We start from the raw sequence: 17818 nt of genomic DNA, 5'->3' as shown, positions 1-17818 counted from the left end.
AGAAGAGAAGATAGCGAGAATGAGAATGGCGAGATAATAGACTTCTTTACAATTTATAATAATGAAGAAGCGACTAGCTATCAAATAAGCGATTAATTAAATAACTACTTTTAGAATACGTCAATTATAGCTAAGGCAATATTCACGCGCGATAGGCTAAGATAGAGGTAGAATAATTAGCAGAAGAAATCAAGCTAGACCTCGAAAGAATTATTATATCAAATCTAGTTAAGCTTTCATCACTCAAGAAATAATCGCCCAAAGTAGTAAAAGCTAAACGATAAAGGACGATAAGTAACAAGGAAATTAATAATGAGGACGATAAACAGCCTCTAAGTTAAAAGAATAGTAATAAGAGAATCTCGTTATATAAAAGAATATATAATTTATCGACGATTAAGAAAAGGAGAATACTTAGAAAGAAGATGTTATAAATTAAGCGGAGCGAGTAAGTAATATTAATAATAATATGAGAAATGATAGTATATAGTTAGCTATTAATATATAATACAATATAAGAAATCTAAATAGTTATAATAGAACTCTTGATAATAAAAAGATCTAAAAAAATATATAGTAATTTAGAAGCCTTGAAGAAATACTAATATAAATACGTTATATTATTTTCTAAAGGATAGATTTAACTTAATCTATCCCTATTATAATAATATACGAGTATACTTATATTAATAAGAGAATATTATCAAAGTAATAGTATTTATTATATTATTTATCGAACCTCTACACTCTAATATTAAGTTTAAAAATAATAGAATTATATATATATATAATATCTATAATCTACGACTAATAAATAGACGAACTTAATAAATTATATAAGACGCTTATAAAGTCTAAGAATAATGAATAGATTATATTAGACGACTTTAATCTTTATTATACGATATAAGGGGATTAAATGCTTATATCGATGAGAGAGTAGAAGAATTAATACTTATAGCGAAAGAATTCGCTATAGAATAAGTATTATTAGTAGAAATAATGATATATAAAGAAAACTATTAAATAATAATAGATCTACTATTCGTTATTTTAGTACTAATAACAAATATTATTAACTATAATATTGAAAATAATTTCGAAAGTAAATCTAACTACCTTTTAATTCTTATAAAGCTTAAGCTCTATAATAGAGTTAATATTAACGATACACCGAAACTTTAATAAACTAAACGCCGAGGTTTTAAGAGAGATACTCGCTAGAGCTATAATATCGAAAGAGTATTTAGTTAATTTCTCGAGAAATAGTAAAAATCTTATTAATAATAATATCGATTATTAAGTAATAGCTATTATTAACTCTATTTAAGCGATTATAAAGAAGTTTACTTCGATTATTAGATTATCGCTATAATTTAGATTGAAATTTATATTAGAATATAAGAAAGTATAAAAGCGTTATAAATTACTAAAAAGAAGCTAGAGAATAACGCTCTCGAAGAAAGTATAAGATGAGTATAAAGTCGCTAAGAACTTTAAAAATAATCTGATTAAGAGAACTACTAGAAAGGCGTTTAGAGAGTTTATAATAGAGGCGTATAAGTCGTTATAAATGATATAGAAAAGATTAAGTAAGTTAGAAAACAACTTATAATATAAATGTATCTTTCTCTACTATTTAATAAAGATAAATAAGAATATAACAAACTAGGCTTGAAGGCAGATCTTCTTATAAGAATATTCTTCTTATTATCGATATAGCGTTTAAAAAATATTATTATATAATATATCTATAACCTATATAATGGGTATAATTATCGTAAATGAGATAAGAAAGACTATAACGTAGGTATCGTCAAAGAGAGTACCGAGGGAGACGCGATCCCAACCTAATTCTTAAGGAGATTCTGGAGTCATTACTCCCTTATCTATATAGAATATTTAATATATACATAACGAATAGCTATTACTTAGAGTACTTTAGAATATCAATAATAATTATCCTTTCGAAGCCGAGTAAAACTACTCGATTTCTAAAGAATATCAGTTAATAGCTTTACTTAATACTATAGAAAAGGTAATAAAGTTTATTCTTACTAGGAGAATAGCGTATCTGAAGACATATAAACTCCTATTGATTATACACATAATTACGATTATATGAACACGGTATCCACTACCTTCTAGAAAGAATATATTAAGCCTGAAACTCTAATAAAGTAGCTATGATATTACTGTTAGACGTTTCAGATTATAAAATAAAATCTCTTATCCTCACTGCTCTATAATCTCGAAAGCGAAAAATCGATATAAGAGTAGTTAATTGGATAGAATCGTTTCTATTCAATAGGATAACAGTGCTAAAAACAAGCGAATATTTTATATTAAAGACTCCATAGCAATTAGAATTCCCTATCGCCTATACTTTACCTCTTCTATAATTTAGATCTTATTGATGAATATAATAATCGCCTGACTTAAACAGTAGCTATCGACTTTAGACATATAGGCTTTATAGTAAACTTATAAAACTATAACACTTTATAAAATTTACGACGAAGTTTATATGAAATAAGCGTTATAATACGATCGGATTCTAGTAAATATTAACTCTACACAAAATAGAGATTTAGCTTAGATTATTCTCTCAACTTAATAAGAGATGAACTTATCCTTAATTTTGATTCATTTAAGCTATTAAAAGTTTTAAATTTGTATAAACACTTATTAGCGTACTATAAATATATACTTTATATATAAATACAATAATAAAACTCCAACGCCAAACAACAATTCTCCCAAGCTTCAAAAAAGACACAGCTTCAAGCGTCAAACTCTACTCACAAAATCCAACCCGACCAGCAACATTCTGCCATGGCTGGACGTAGGATCGTGTACGTCGGCCTACCTGTTGCAGCAATTGGAGGATACTACCTCTACGCTGCTGGAGGGGAACCCAAGGTCGCGCAGAAGAAAGCCGAGCGTTAGTCCACTGGTAATCACAAGAGTCATCTGAGGCCACAAGCTGACACGTACTGATAGATGATGCCGAAAGCGCCAAAGCCTCGTTGAAAGGCCAGAACATCTCCGGTGCGGAAGCGAAGAAACAGGGTGAAGAATGGGCACAGATCGCGGGCTCTAAGATCGATCACACCGTATGCGTGCCTGCTTTTAACCCTGCTCTAATTGGTCTCAGCTAACAAGAAATCTGCATATAGGTCGATGATGTCCGCAACAAGGTTCACGACGCCGACAAGACTATCTCTGCCAAAGTGAGCGAAGCCGAGGCCAAGTTCGAAAAACTCAAGAACAATACCGCTTCTCAGTTCGACAAGTCTAAGAATGATACCAAAAAGGAGTTCAATCAATCCATTGACAATTTTGATAAGACGGTGGAGAGGAAAACGGCGGAGGCGAAGAGTGGGATCTCGAGCTGGTTTGGGTTTGGCAAGTAGAGCATATCCCAGGCAGTATTCAGATGCTGGTAGGGTGGTGCACTCGGGGAGATAAGATACTTTGGACTTTCGGTGGTTTCATGTTACCAGTGTGTGGAATGAGGTTGTAAACTAGCAACGTCTGTGTTCTAGTACTCGCCTCCACTCATCTTCTCATGCAGACTACCTGCAGCCCCCTTACTTCCCTTCTCTGCACTATTTCCAGGAGCTCTCTTCCGTTCCGCCATTCTTTTCAGGCACCTTGAAAGAGCTCCGCCCCTCATCATACATCTCAGATTCATACTTGTTCGCTGCGCTGCTCTCATCAGCAGACGCAGCCTTGGGAGCATCCTCCCATTTCATGTAATCTTCATCTGACTAGATTAGCCAGAAAGAATTCCCTCTCCACATTCGACACGACATCGTTTATTTGGAGAATGCCACCTACCTGGTTTGCGCAACCACTTCATGAACTGCATTTTTTCGGCCATCAAATCCTCGTTTCGCGAAATCATCCGCTCATGAGTTACCTTGATGTCTTGCTGCATGTCCAACTGCGAGGCATCATTGTCTGGATCGTCGAGCAACCGATTTATGTGCGTTAGGAAGCTATGCAGATCGGCCGTCTCACGGGCCAAGACCTGATATTCGCCGTCCAAGCGTTCATGTTCTTTGGCTTTTTCATGCTCATCGGCCTTTTTCTGCTCCCAAGCCCGCTCCATGATGAGGTCCGGGTTGAGGTAGTTCATGTATTCGTTGTACAAATGGTCATGCTCTTTGGCTTTTTGCTGTTCCCCAAACGGCTCGAGTACGAACTTCGGGTTTGAGTATATCCACGTCTCTTGTTGTCAATTTTTGCTGCCGCACAGTTGGCTCGAGGACGAACTCGGGTTTGAGTAAGTCCAGTCTGAGAAGGTGCAGTTGAGGACTTTTGAGAAGGGAGGTTTGGAGGAAGCATGATGTTCGAATCGAAGAGAACTAACCTCACGAGTCACTTTGAAGTGGCGAATGTGTCTTCATTCTTTACGAAAACAGAGGTCCAATCCCAGTTTCTGTCCATATCGATAGTGCGTCATTCTCGTCTGCATGAACGGGATCGATGTACTGATGGGCATCGCTCGCTCGCTCACGTTGGCGTCCTAGGGGTTCCCGAGCTTCTATCTAACCTCTCAAACACTATCGAAATTCTAGGCTTTGTCTTCCTCCCCAACTGCTTGCTTTTCCAAAGCTCTGATTTGTGCGATGATCTTGATCACTTCGCTTGTCAATACCCAATCTTGAAGCCCTTACGCAAGCTTAAAACTGAAGACTCACTCTCGTCTTTGACCTCCGGAATACGCTTCTAAGTTTGGAACGCCTGACCCTCTATCCTCTGGATCTCTCGTTCAAAATCTGCTCTGAGGACAAGCAATTCTTGTTGATCGCCGGCAGTCATGCTACTGCGAGTTTGGAGAGCTTTGTTGGTAACGTTCAGTCCTGTAGTAGACCTACCGTAGGGAAGGTGGATACTTTTCCATTCCTCTTGCAGGTTATCGAACTCTGTAAACAGTTTCTTTTGCTTTCTTTTAGGTCTGAGAGAGCCTTTTCGTTAGATAAAGATATTGGAGGGAAGGGGGGTGGAAGCGATTGTTACGTGATATCAGGCAAATTTGCAGGAGGACATGACCGGAGAAACGACGAGTAAGTTTTGGCGCGAAACGACGTTTTTGTCCCATTGACCGCCAGCAACGAGAGTGGCAGAGGTGTCCCATCTTTTATCTTTCTTTCAGGGCGCCTTCCGCTCGTTTGCACGAACAGCTGAACTGCATCCCTTCTCGAAATGAGATTATTGATGCAAGCGGCCGAAGTGTAGACTAACTTTGGCTTCTTGCCGACAGCGTTGTGGGCAATTTTGAGAGAATGGAGCAACGAGTTTTATGACATCCTCCCAGCTACACATCTAGGTTACATTGAGTTTTGCTCCTGTGCATACATCAAAAGCGTCGAGAAACCGGTCAGCCGCCCAACCGAAAGATCAATGTAATGCATATGCAAAATCCAGTGCTTGCTCCACGCTGGTTACATACATCTTGAGCTCACTGATCTCAGACACATTCCCCGTTTGCTCTTGCTATCCATGTGATCGGATATCAACGTCTCAGTCTCGGTCCTGCCGCCCTATGACGCATCATCAATCTCAGGCACGGCTTGCAGAGCGCCAACGCCGGTAACTCGTGAACCGATACCAACTTTCTACGATCTGATGTCATGTATGTTATTGGGTCGCCCTCAGGCGTGGTTTCTTCAAGCAACTTCGTCAAAACAGCCTTTCCTGATACAAGTATCTCCTCCCAGTTGTCGTACTTCGGAACAGCCTTCCTACAATGCCAGCAGGGTATGTGTTCCTCTCCATTGATCTTCGGCAACTGACGCTTGGTGTAGGTGTTGTAGCCGATCCCGCATGAGATGCAAATGCGCTTGTGGTTGGTCTTCACGGCCTGGTTGTCGGAGAACTCGTTGGTAGGTTTGACCAGTCCGCAGTGCTTGCAAATGCAGTAATTTAGACGTCGACCCCTTGGAAGGCTAGCTTCTACGCTGGTGTGGCCCTGCACCACCTCCTCCATAGTCATGTCTTCCCATTTGAAAACATTGGAAGCCCAGTCCGAAAAGCTTTTGGAGACGAGTTTGACTTTGAGGTAGTCTACAGGACGGATGTGGGATAGGATGTTCTCGAAGATTTCTGGAGGGACGTCCTTGATAGAAGCAGGCATCGTGATTGTTGATAACGGTCTTTCTCGTTGGACTTCCTCTTTAAATGTCTGTTCAAAGGTCTTATGGATGCTTATGCCAAGACGTTGCACACGCATTAAATGAAGGAGACTGTATCTTGACTGCGTGTCTCGCACCTCGGCCTAATCATCATGCCGTTTCTATCCCGGTCGACCTATGATCAAACCAGACGTGGAGCACTGACAACCACTAAAAATGTTTTTAAAAAATAAACGGCATTTTCATATTCGTTACCGAGACATACGCCTCACTCAAAGAGATTTTACTCTCACATAGTCTTCACGATTCCTCAACGTCACAGCCAAGACCAATGAACGATTCCAACAGCTGCATCTTACTACCGTTGTCGAGAGTACCGGTAAGGTGCTACTCCTCACTCAATCTTGGAGCTCTGTTCTCACACGTCTGTAGTGGCTGGAGAACATGGACCCAGCCAAGTCATCAATGCTCGACTTGGCCATCAATCGCTATGCCAAAGGGATCCGGATCCCCCCTCCGCATCAAGATGATCAAGTACCCGTCAAAGCCACCACGCTCTCTACTCGGTGCTTTTACCAGGGCAGAGACCAAAGCCAAGTTGATGATAAGGGGTCTGGATGTCCCAAAGATATACCTATTCCAAGAATATACCGTGCGAAGATGTACCGAGCACCAGACTGATAAAGCAGCCTATGTTTCCATTGAGATCCAGGGAATGGTCTCGGCTGAGAGCTACATATTTCCATGTCTTGAGACAAATCTGCAACTTGCGATCTTCTGCGAGCTGTATGTACGCAACGACATCATTGCTTTTCCTCCCTTGGTAGTTGGTACTATACCTGTCCATCAACTGCCGTGCCAAGATTTTCGGAGATATCCCCGCGCTACCCACGCAGATTCCCATGAGTGACGAAGTTCCGCTCCTCCAGTTCGAATACGGACTTTCATTTCAACAATGAACTCCTTTTGGGCGCCAGTGTCCCATCAATTTCAAAGACCACTTGCCCTCGTCCCTCGAAGCTCCCAGGTTTTCTGTCGACACCAGCGAGCGCCTCCACCACATCCACCGCGCTTCACAAGAACAATGGCTACCACAAACAAAATCAGAGTCAAGAACCCAATCGTCGAACTAGATGGCGATGAGATGACCCGCATCATCTGGAAAGACATCAAAGAAAGATTTATTCACCCTTACCTTTCGGTCGATCTAAAATACTACGACCTCGGCCTCCCCTACCGCGACGAAACCAACGATCAAGTCACCTTAGACGCCGCAGAAGCAATCAAGAAATACTCTGTAGGCGTCAAATGCGCGACCATCACCCCCGACGAAGCGCGTGTGAAAGAATTCAAGTTGAAGCAGATGTGGTTGAGCCCCAATGGCACGATACGGAACCAGCTTGGGGGAACAGTGTTCAGAGAACCAATCGTCATACCCAGGATACCGAGGCTGGTGCCGGGGTGGAAGAAACCGATTATCATTGGGAGACATGCTTTTGGAGATCAATACCGCGCTAAAGATATGGTCGTTTCGGGTCCCGGGACATTGAGGATGGTGTACACGCCGAAGGGAGGAGAGCCGGAACGGATAAAAGTGTTTGAATTTGGAGAGGGAGGCGGGGTTGCGCAGACACAATACAACACGGACGAATCGATACAGGGATTTGCTCACGCCAGCTTCAAGCTTGCTTTGAGCAAAGCTCTACCGCTATATCTGAGCACAAAAAACACTATACTAAAGAAATACGACGGGAGGTTCAAGGATATTTTCCAGGAGGTATACGAGAAGGAATATGCGTCGCAGTTTGAGGACAAGAAGATATGGTATGAGCATCGGCTGATTGATGATATGGTTGCGCAGATGATGAAATCGTCTGGTGGATTTATCATGGCGTTGAAGAATTACGATGGAGATGTGCAATCAGATATCGTCGCGCAAGGCTTCGGGTCGCTGGGTCTCATGACCTCCGTGCTCATCACACCTGAGGGCAAGACGTTTGAGTCGGAAGCAGCGCATGGCACGGTGACACGACATTTCAGGGAGCACCAGAAGGGCAATGCTACATCCACCAATCCTATAGCGTCGATCTTTGCATGGACCCGAGGACTCGTGCAGAGAGGCCAGCTTGATGATACGCCAGAGGTGGTAATATTTGCGGAGATTCTTGAGCAGGCGTGTGTGGATACCGTTGGTAAGGACAATATCATGACGAAGGACCTGGCTCTGGCGTGTGGCTTGACAGAGAGGAAGGATTATGTCACGACGCATGAGTATATGGAGGCAGTGGAGAAGAGGATGAAGCGTAAGCTAAAGGAGAGATTGTCAAGCTCGCTAGGCTTAAGTGCTTGAATATGTTCGCCGTAGATATTGGATGTTGGGTATGTAAGATCTCAGTGTAAACCATTGGTGTATACCGAAAAGTAGAAAGCAGGTGTAGACAAAGCTTCCCAAGCCGCTTTGGTTGCTGATCATCTAGTTCGTAATTCTAAGCTCATGCCTGGATTGATCTATCGGCATCATGCAAATCGCTGCCACAAACTCCCCTTCGGCCAATTGCTCCTTTCATCGCATCAAAGAAGCCAACCCCTAAGACCTCAGCCGGAACTAGCCCAGCTCATTTATCATCCAACGGCAATCCCGTCTTCGGACTAATCTTCAGCACCCTCGCCACCTTATTAAGCAGCGCCTGGTTCTTAATCGCATCTCCCGACTCAAGCGTCTGGATATCCTTCGCCGGCGCGTTCACCTTCTGAGCCAGCTGCGCCTGCGTCATCTTGTAGGGTCCCTCTTTCGAGCGGCGGTTGCGAATGTTCTGGCCGATTTCCGCGGGCACTTTGTTCGGGGCGATGATATCGTCGGCGCGGTCGACTTTGGTCAGACGCTGGCCTTCGGAGCCGGATTTGTTGGCCTAGAATGGAACGTGTTAGCGAGATAGAGGAAGGTGATCACTGGCACCATTTTATGTAGAAATGACCACACACGCAAGGTGTTTCTGGCAAGCCTGAAGGTAAAAGCTGGGGGGTGTTGCGGGCAAGACTTACGGGGTTGCCTGTGGCAAATTTCTTTTCGGTGCCGATGACAGCTCCGCTACGCTGAGCTTGGTTGATTGCTCCCTTTCCTCGCACAACGGTTTCACGCTGAGAGGAGCCTCCGCCGGTCTTGCTTCCGATCTTGGTAACGGTGTCCCAATCGTCTGACATGGTGATGGTGTGATGGGTGTTTGGTAGTGAAGGTAGCTCGGTGATGTCGGTTGGAGGTTTGGTATCGTGTGCTTGATAAGGGCGTGTAAATAGATGTGATGTGTGTGAGAGATGTTTGTGTAAAGGTGTTTGTCAAACTGGAAGAGAGGGAGGAGCTGAGGATGCAAGTGAAACAAGATGTCTTGGCAACGAGTCACCGCTGCGGTTACGCTAAGATAAGCGAATTCCAGATTCTTTGATCAAGGGATCATGACAGCCCAACAAACAAGTGGCGAACGAGCTGAATCTACTTCCTTGGCCAGAAAATGAGAAACCGACTACTCACTATGCATAATCATGACAGAATAAAGCGGTGACTACTCGTGATTTCATGGATCTATTTGTCGCGGCCTTTGTCTTTGCCGCTGTGTGGTACATGAGATATAGATATGACCGGCCAGGCGCAGCAACCGATCTCAAGTCGTTCATTCTACTTTGGATTGGGCTACCTAGACCAGGGCCACTGCACTCTTCTCCCAATTGGCGCTGGCGCTCTCACTTCCTTTTTAAAGGATACTGCTGTCTCCAGTGTGCTTGTTTTGTGGGCCTCGGCTTCTTAAACGTCTACTTGTTGCCCCACGTGTACAAGAAACGTCAAGAGTACAAGATTGAGATCGAAGAGCTTGAGGCCAAGGTGAAAAGGCTTCAGTGGGATTTCGACAATGGCCGGTACAGCAGCCAATACGACTACAACGATGAATCGAGTCCTTTGAAGCCAATCTTATTTCCCTGTCGAACGTCTCACACACGTTTCTTCCCCCAGAAGCACAACTTTTCCTACTCATACCTTTATGTGGGTATCCCAGTTGGCTGGCGAGGCTGGGTCTCGTCTTTCTTGACTGCAGATCTCAGAACTTTGCCATGGAGGGGCCGGAAACCCAAAACCGGCTGGTTCAACGTTGATTCTGCCGATTTTCTCGCTCGAGGGGATAGCATGCACGGTTTACGGGGCAAGCTTGATATATACCTTGAATCTCAAGTAAGCGCGGGCTGCATGAGTCCCATGCATACACGCTTATGATTTTGAACAGAATGAGAAGGTTGAGGACTACCCCATTGCTTATCTTGTGACTGCGCCTCGATTTCTGGGGTACTCCTTCAACCCTGTGTCATTCTGGTACCTGTACAACAGGACAAAGAAGCTGAAAGCCATGATACTCGAAGTAAATAATACATTCGACGAGAGACGTATGTACTTCTTAAAAGATATGGAGCCTGACAATGGAGCTTCTGTGGATGAGAATGAAAACCTCGCAGCCGGAAAAGTGGATCAGAACGGTAGCCAGGGCCAGAGTACACCCAATCAGAAGGTACTTGGACGGTTCGCGAAATCATGGCCGAAGGACTTCCACGTGTCTCCATTCAACTCTCGGAAGGGCGCCTACTCGCTTTCGGCTAATGACCCCTTCTTTCCTAACTTAAGTAGCAGGGCTGGTGCAGCCCTCGTCAACAATACCATCACCCTTAGCTCTTCTAAACAGCATCCAAAGCTCATTGCTCGCGTTTTTTCTTCCTCTGATAGCATAGACCCCTACAAACTCAAAGGATGGAGTATCTTTAAATTTATTGCAGCTTGGTGGTGGGTAGGTCTTGTCACGTTCCCACGGATAGCACGAGAAGCAGGGAAGCTCTTCTTTCGAAGAAAGCTACACGTTTGGTACAGGCCCGAGGTACTCAAAGACAGCATCGGGAGGAATGAGACGCAGGACGAAACGTACAGTTATATGGGGACCTTTATTTTGTCACAACTGCTGATGGTGTCTTAGAGCTATCGCCACAATTTTCCGACACTACCTCAAAACCCTTGTCGAAAGTTCAGAACTTCCGTTCGCTCTGCGATTCCTATCGGGCATCGCGACCATGTCCGCCGAGGAATCCTTCAAGCCGCACGCCCTGTGTGACAAGCCAAACATGCAGCAATGCCCTGTAAATTTCAAGATCACTTCACCTCTCTTCTACGCCCAAATCAGCCGCTGCACATCCGTTTCCGAGTATATCAAGGTCGCTCTCTCAAAGCCAGATCCTGGAGCAGCTACTTTCCATACGTCTCACCCTGACCTCCTCACAAAACTTTTCGAAGAACCCCCTGCTGTATTCAACCTTTTCAATATGCGGCCGTGGTGGAAAGCTGCTTCGGCAGATAAATATGCGGTGCTTCTGGATGTATCCTCTCTCGCACCCACCTCGCTACTAAATCTCCTCCGATGGGTACCTATTTACCTTTTTCGGCGCCTTCCGTCTCCATCTCACCACTATGCGCTTTCGGATCTTGATGCCTGCGCCGTGCATCTGCCCGGTACCGACGCGCCAAAGGTGCTCGCATACAGGAAAGCTGTCCTCAAGATGCTGTTGAGCGATTATGTTGCTTTTGGTATGCCAGCTGTGATCGATGCCGCGCTTTGGATCGTCAAGATCTGGCTCTGCTGGCTCTGCGTACAGTCTTTCGACAATTTGGTCGGGCTTTACGACGGGCATAGGCAATTGACCGTGACCGAGGTTGGGAAGGTGGTGCTGGGGTGTCTGGGCGTGCATTTATGGTGGGGTCTCGGAGAAGTGCTCTAGACCTTTGAACGATGGGCTGAAGACAATGTAAGATACGAAGGCAAAAATGACATACATAATTTTTCACAATAATAATCATAAATAGATAAGTCTTACAACTCGCGTTGGCGCTTCAAGACAGAAAAACATCATCCAAACATTGCAATCCCCTTCCACCACCTGGAAGATTCAACCCCATCAAACTTCCCCAAACTTCCACATCACCACCCATCACCATAACGCCCCATCCCATCCCATCCCATCCCATCCCACCACCACCTCTTCACCCGCACCCCAGCAGCCCACTCGAAACCCTCGTCTTCGAACCATTACCGCAAACACACGCACTGAACCGAAAACCGGCATGCGGCTCTCCCGTCCGGTGTCCGAACGGTCGAACCCGTCGCCGGCGTCGCGGATGGGAACGGTACTTCCGACCCCGGAACCTTTGCCCGCCGGTGGTCCAAGCTCGCGGGTCGTGTGAGGAGGCGAGGCCGGAGGTGGGGACGCGGGCGTAGGCGTAGGCGGGTGGGTAGGATTCGCTTGGGAGGGGGGCTGGGGGATGGAATGGGGAGGGAGGGGGGGGGAGTGCGTGTGTGAGTGCTTTGCGGGGTAGAGATATCGACAGGATGGCACGGCTTACCCTTCCTTCCGACCAGCCGTTTGCGGTGGTGTAGGAGCAGGGTACGGAGGCACGGCCGATCGTGTCGGGTCCGTTGGGCATGGATTGGGAATGTGCAGTCACTCGGGTCCCAAGGATGGGACTTACAGATTGAGTTCCCGAGGGTGGTTTCGTTGTAGGGATTCCATACACGGATGGCGAGCAGATGCGTCCTTTTCGAGCAGTGTATGGTGAGTGATTATGCGGAGCTCGATCGCAGCGATGGCCATTGATCAGTGGGATTGAGATGACGTTTTGTGGACATCGACGAGGGCAAGCGGTGTGGGATCTTTCTGTGATTCAGGAGGCGAGGACGTGCACGAGCTGCAACGCCTACAATTGAAGGGAATAGCGTTGAATTCAGAGGCGGAAGTGATTGTCATTCGTCTATGAATAATGCTGCAATAAATGTGCCACGATTGATGGCGCCAGAGACTCGATACCCAAGCATACTGGCCAGCTCCAGCAAGTGTTGCAGTACTACGACACTGGCATTTCTCTCCTATCAAAAGAGAACTTACAGCTTCTCAAGGAGGCTTTCAATCTTCCTTCCTATTTCGTCCTTTCTCAACCCCCCTCCTTTGATTGTCACACCAAGCATCCTTCCCACGTCCTTCAACGCCACCCACTCCGGAGCCACCTCCGCTAACACTCTTACACACCTCATTATGTCCTCCTTGCCGATCGGATTTCGCAATGACATTTGCAGATGCTGTACCAGCGTTGGTATCGTGAAAGAAACAGGGAATGCCATCGACCTAACTCCGACTGCGGCTGCATCATCATTGGCGTGTTTCTTTGAGGAAAAGGAGAGACTTTCTAGCACAGGCATGATTTCGTGCAGGCGTTGGAGTGCAGATTTTCGAGCCAAAGCCTCTGCAGAGGGAGGTAGAGGAAGGGTAGACTGGTGGAGTTGCTTGGCTTTGAGTCGCGAGAAAAGGTCTGCGGATCGAGCAGAAGTTTGCTTTGTTTTTGGCTGATAAGGAGTCGTGGAATTTGCAGACGTAATAGATAGCGGCTTTTGCTGGGCTTTGATGGCGCCAGCTTTGAGGTCTTCAAGGCGCCGTTGTCCTTTGGAGAGGAGAGGGGTGATCTTCGAGAGAGAAGTGCATGGAATGATCGGTAACAAGGCGAGTGATGCAAGGAAACTTGAAGGAGAAGGGTCAGCCGGGTTATCAGTCTTGTAGCACCTCCAACGCTGCTCAAGATCGCGTAAAAAGACTCTATTTAGGACTTCTTCGTTGACCGGTCGCCTTGTAGTCGTCCCTGAGTTCGGATGGTCTTGGATCTCGACATAAATTTTGCCATGACCGTAGTCTGACAGATAAAATGGCCCTGCTCTTTTGGGCCCATCGGCCCCTTCAGGCTCCCCTATGGCCAGTATCCTCCTCACATCTTGCGGAGATACTCTTCTCTTCCTCCACGCTCTTTCAATCCCAGGTGCAAGATTGCGTAGATCCGCAGGGGTCATGGATCCATTGTGCGCATAGTGGAGAGATAGGGCGGTGAGGAACGAGGAGTGCAGGTTGACGAGGTCATGCAACTCATCTGGCAGTTGGTGCGAAGCGTGATGTTCAAGTGATTCGCTCTCTGCAGAGGCTGGAGATGAAGGTGGTGTCTCATGGTATGTTGTGCGTGATAAAGAGCTTGGATTTGAGGGCGAAGACGAAGTAAGAGCAAAAGATTCGAGGCACGAGCGAGCGCCTTTTGTTGGGGTTTCTACGTGACTCGGTAAACGCGCCTTCTTTCGAGGATTGTTTGTCTGAGTTGAGGTTGAAGTTGGTGGATCAGCCGATCTTTCCACCCCTCTGCTGCTGCTGCTGTCATCTATGGGTGGTGCCTGCTCGCTCAGGCTCGACGCTTTCTCGCCTTCCTCCTTGTGCGCAGGACTCCATATGGATCCCAGCTTCCGCTTCTTGTTATTTTCGCCGCTGGGAGCGTCCTTGCTATATTTTGAAGTGCTGTCCTTGCCCAAGAGGCCCTTCCCAGGATCTTGTACTTGCGACTTAGAGATCTTGCCAAAAGCCTGAATTCCTCGCTGAGTGGCAGGAGCAGTCAACGAACGTGTCGTAGTTCCCAAGACCTTTCTTCTTTTCGCCGCCGGAGGCATTGCGATTTCCTTTACAGGCTGCTGACAATTATCTGTTTCGTTGGAAGGTGCTATCGAACTCGCGGGATGCTCGCGTTTGGCTCGACGCGTCTTAAACGCTGCGCTTTACCCGATTTGGACATGCTACCAGCTCCGCAAATTTGGTTAGGGGTCTCTGGACTGCTGGATGACCACAATACACAATGGCGTGCGGATTTCTTGTAACGAAGCGCTAGCTTGATAGATTGATTTGTACTGGGCCTTTGACTCCTCCTTCGAGGATCTTGTAAACACGGTACCGCTTGAATTTTGCCATCGACGACTATCTTCATAGATACAAGCACGAAACCCATTCAACCTCGCACTGTCAGCCCGAAGACTTTGGGGCGGCTTTCAGTATTTTCGGCAATGCCATAGTATACTTCTGTGTGGAGGGGACTTGTGGATTTTGATATCGTCGAGGCCATTGTATGTGGCTCTCATCTCCCGGAGCCCACCAGCCGGTCCCGCCTTTCCCCCAGATCCGCGATCTCTTCTTCCAAGAGACCTTCAGCCTGTCCATCTCGGCTTGCTGTTCAAGACATCCTGAATATCCGGGTAAGCGCTCTGCGGCCAGCGCCTGGACGGGAAGCGCGAAGAATTCCCACTCAAGAAGTCTTGCGAGATCCCACATAACGTAGCCTCGCTGACGAAACCAGCGATGATCCTCTAAGAAATAGAAGCGGTCCTTGGAACATTCAGCATGAGCCCAACGCCATGCTTCGGTGGGACCGCTATCATTGTCGTCATTAAAATGAGGGCTGACCAAGGTTCTTTTTTCTTCGTCGCTGTCTTCCTCAAGCGGAACACCATCGTGTTGGAGCAAGCGGGGTGGGATCATGGCGTCGGAAAGGAAAGATTCCCCCGACACCTGATCCGACTTTAAGAGTCTGTGTCGATCATCATAGGTACTAGCGGTGCTAAGCTGGAAGATGAAGTCCAGGCCTACTAAAAGGTAACGCTCCTTGTACCAGATTTCACTGCTACCAAACGTATCGACCCAAGGTATGGAAAGTTCGCCCCAGTCAACGTCGTGCTCAGCAACGTCATTGAAGGGGACTGTGATCTCTCCGACAAGGTAGTCGTAGATGCAGCCCAATTGTTCGTTCTCCCACGGTGAAAACAAATCAAAGAAAATTTCTCGTTGTTCTGTCGCTCCAAAGGGTCTGGGCTGAATCAGACAGTTCCGTGCACCTCGTATCATACGATGATAGCTTGGCTTTCGGAAAAGATTGCAATAAAGCTCGAATCGGTAAATGGTGCGCTTGATACGGATTACCTCTGTAAATGATGGTGCAGCATTTGAACCTCGAGTGGTGGGATTTTTGGAGAGCGCGGAAGATGCGAACTCGGTGGCAAAGAACTCCACGCAGCTGTGGAACTTGCTCATACGAAGGGCTTCAGAGAGATTCCATTTTTGGGCCTTGTGGGGGACGGAGTTGCCGAAGTACTCGACTAGGAAATCCTGAACGGCTTGCTTAGTCCACACCGGTATTCTGGAGGCATTGTAAGCTGCAAAAGCACCATGCATCAAATCCGTGGGTATTTCGTTCTGCAATACTTGACTGAGTATGAGAGATTGGGCGTCTAGGAAGGTATAGTAGAATGAGGAGGACACCAAGGCAAGTGACTTCGTGCTAGTCACATCTGGAAGACTTGCGAAGACGGCGCACTTTAGCTCGGGCGTGAGAGAGGTTAGCCGAAGCTGAGCTGTATCGCTTGCTGTATGAGGTCTAGCATTCGGTTCTTCCATCTTCAAAGTTGATATGGCGTTGTTGTGAGAGCTTATTGATTTACTCGGCTGGTGGATGAAGGAATGGAAGAGTCACTTGAATGTTGATATGCGCTAATCCCGAAGAGACTAGCTTGTCAGAAAATAAGGCAAAGCAGGCTTTGCTGCAGGTGCTCCTCTTCTCTATCTGCAATAGTAGCTTTGCAGTTCCCGATTACCTCGGTGCAGGCAGGCTGACCCCTTTCTACCCGGGCAAAGGTAATCTGTTCATGCAACAACAATTAGTGAGGTCCTCCAAGTTGCTGAGACTATGTCAGATGCTCTGTGCAAGATGCCAGAAGGAGACAGTATTGTGCTACAAAAATTGCGGACAATAGTCCTATTGAGCGCTGTGGCTGAACTACAACGGCATCAGCGTCTGCCTACCTTTCGTGTGGAAGACGGGCTGGTAACAATGAATAGGTAGCAATTGCAGATTTCTGCGGATATATCTGGCGTCGAAGCCCCTTTCTGGGTGTCAGGTTGTGTCGTCGATTGCATGACCTGACTGCCAAGAGCCTTCCACCCGAAGGAGCAGTACCATCCAATGACCGCCGTCATTTTGACCGGGGCCCTGCGTCTCGAAGGTCATGCGCTTAGTACTTTGTAAGCGATACTATGCCATGTCTTTTGTGTAAAGAGATCGCCGTTTATGGGGGCGAGATCCCTTGATTACAATTATATCAGCTGTCTCTGGAGCTCTCAGGGCGAGAAGCCTGGACACTAGTATACCAAAGTCCATGTCATCTTTAACCTCGTCCAAATTAAAAGACGCCGTCTCGTCTCGAGAGCAGTCCATCGGTAGCGCGAGCATCGAGTCATACAGAGGTTTTCAAGCCGTTTGATCACCGAAACATGTACCAAATCTGGACCGACACTTCTGGTCTTTCAACAGACAGCTAGCTTTGTACGTGGCGCGGGTAATCGTGAAAGTTGATACGGTCACTGCAGAATCGGATGACCTTCCGTCGGCCCAGCGTATACCGCTTACGCCGACGCCTGAATGAGGGGTTGCCACCAATTGATACGATGAACGGAAGCTTGCAGCAGCGACTACTAGCGGGGCTCATTGAGCTAGAGGCCTTGAGAAAGACCCGCGACCTGTCGTTCTCTACAATTGGCTTGCCTCACATTGTCTGACGAAATTGCAGTCAATGGGGTTGGCTGTCAAGCAACCCGTGGATATGGACAACTGTTCTCCGGTAGACGATCATTGAAGCTTTCGGAAGTCTCAATTGTTCGACTGATGATGCGATGGTTTTTTGAATTATGGCGGTGTCATTCGAACGAAAGCTTGCAATTTCGTTGATTTAAGGGGTCAATTCTTGATATTG

General features: G+C 46.4%; 8 protein-coding genes across 8 annotated transcripts; 4 read left to right on the top strand and 4 right to left on the bottom strand.

Annotated features, from left to right (window-relative positions):
• Positions 1-2835: 2835 nt before the first annotated feature.
• HO173_011362 (uncharacterized protein) lies at positions 2836-3416 on the top strand (the record flags this gene model as incomplete). Its single annotated transcript, XM_037313242.1, has 3 exons — positions 2836-2944; positions 3004-3116; positions 3180-3416. 3 exons carry the CDS (start codon positions 2836-2838, stop codon positions 3414-3416), a joined length of 459 nt encoding a protein of 152 aa, XP_037159907.1.
• Positions 3417-3611: 195 nt separating this feature from the next.
• On the bottom strand, positions 3612-6145 carry HO173_011361 (uncharacterized protein; the record flags this gene model as incomplete). Its single annotated transcript, XM_037313241.1, has 3 exons — positions 3612-3769; positions 3844-4210; positions 5621-6145. The coding sequence occupies 3 exons, from the start codon at positions 6143-6145 to the stop codon at positions 3612-3614; spliced, it is 1050 nt and encodes a 349-aa protein (XP_037159906.1).
• Positions 6146-6633: 488 nt separating this feature from the next.
• On the top strand, positions 6634-7053 carry HO173_011360 (uncharacterized protein; the record flags this gene model as incomplete). Its single annotated transcript, XM_037313240.1, has 1 exon — positions 6634-7053. The coding sequence occupies one exon, from the start codon at positions 6634-6636 to the stop codon at positions 7051-7053; it is 420 nt and encodes a 139-aa protein (XP_037159905.1).
• A 45-nt stretch (positions 7054-7098) lies between these two features.
• HO173_011359 (uncharacterized protein) lies at positions 7099-8493 on the top strand (the record flags this gene model as incomplete). Its single annotated transcript, XM_037313239.1, has 1 exon — positions 7099-8493. The coding sequence occupies one exon, from the start codon at positions 7099-7101 to the stop codon at positions 8491-8493; it is 1395 nt and encodes a 464-aa protein (XP_037159904.1).
• Positions 8494-8758: 265 nt separating this feature from the next.
• On the bottom strand, positions 8759-9344 carry HO173_011358 (uncharacterized protein; the record flags this gene model as incomplete). Its single annotated transcript, XM_037313238.1, has 2 exons — positions 8759-9052; positions 9186-9344. The coding sequence occupies 2 exons, from the start codon at positions 9342-9344 to the stop codon at positions 8759-8761; spliced, it is 453 nt and encodes a 150-aa protein (XP_037159903.1).
• A 370-nt stretch (positions 9345-9714) lies between these two features.
• On the top strand, positions 9715-11945 carry HO173_011357 (uncharacterized protein; the record flags this gene model as incomplete). The annotated part of the gene is made up of 3 exons (XM_037313237.1): positions 9715-10362; positions 10415-11097; positions 11150-11945. 3 exons carry the CDS (start codon positions 9715-9717, stop codon positions 11943-11945), a joined length of 2127 nt encoding a protein of 708 aa, XP_037159902.1.
• Positions 11946-12155: 210 nt separating this feature from the next.
• HO173_011356 (uncharacterized protein) lies at positions 12156-14695 on the bottom strand (the record flags this gene model as incomplete). Its single annotated transcript, XM_037313236.1, has 3 exons — positions 12156-12479; positions 12568-12688; positions 13107-14695. 3 exons carry the CDS (start codon positions 14693-14695, stop codon positions 12156-12158), a joined length of 2034 nt encoding a protein of 677 aa, XP_037159901.1.
• Positions 14696-15041: 346 nt separating this feature from the next.
• HO173_011355 (uncharacterized protein) lies at positions 15042-16466 on the bottom strand (the record flags this gene model as incomplete). Its single annotated transcript, XM_037313235.1, has 1 exon — positions 15042-16466. The coding sequence occupies one exon, from the start codon at positions 16464-16466 to the stop codon at positions 15042-15044; it is 1425 nt and encodes a 474-aa protein (XP_037159900.1).
• Between the last annotated feature and the right edge of the window lie 1352 nt (positions 16467-17818).

This window comes from Letharia columbiana (assembly GCF_014066305.1).
Source record: "Letharia columbiana isolate WasteWater2 chromosome Unknown Sc0000061_s0, whole genome shotgun sequence".
Taxonomy (NCBI): Eukaryota; Fungi; Ascomycota; class Lecanoromycetes; order Lecanorales; family Parmeliaceae; genus Letharia; species Letharia columbiana.
The sequence above is the reverse complement of the archived record's forward strand: the minus strand, read 5'-3'. Positions and strand labels throughout refer to the sequence as shown.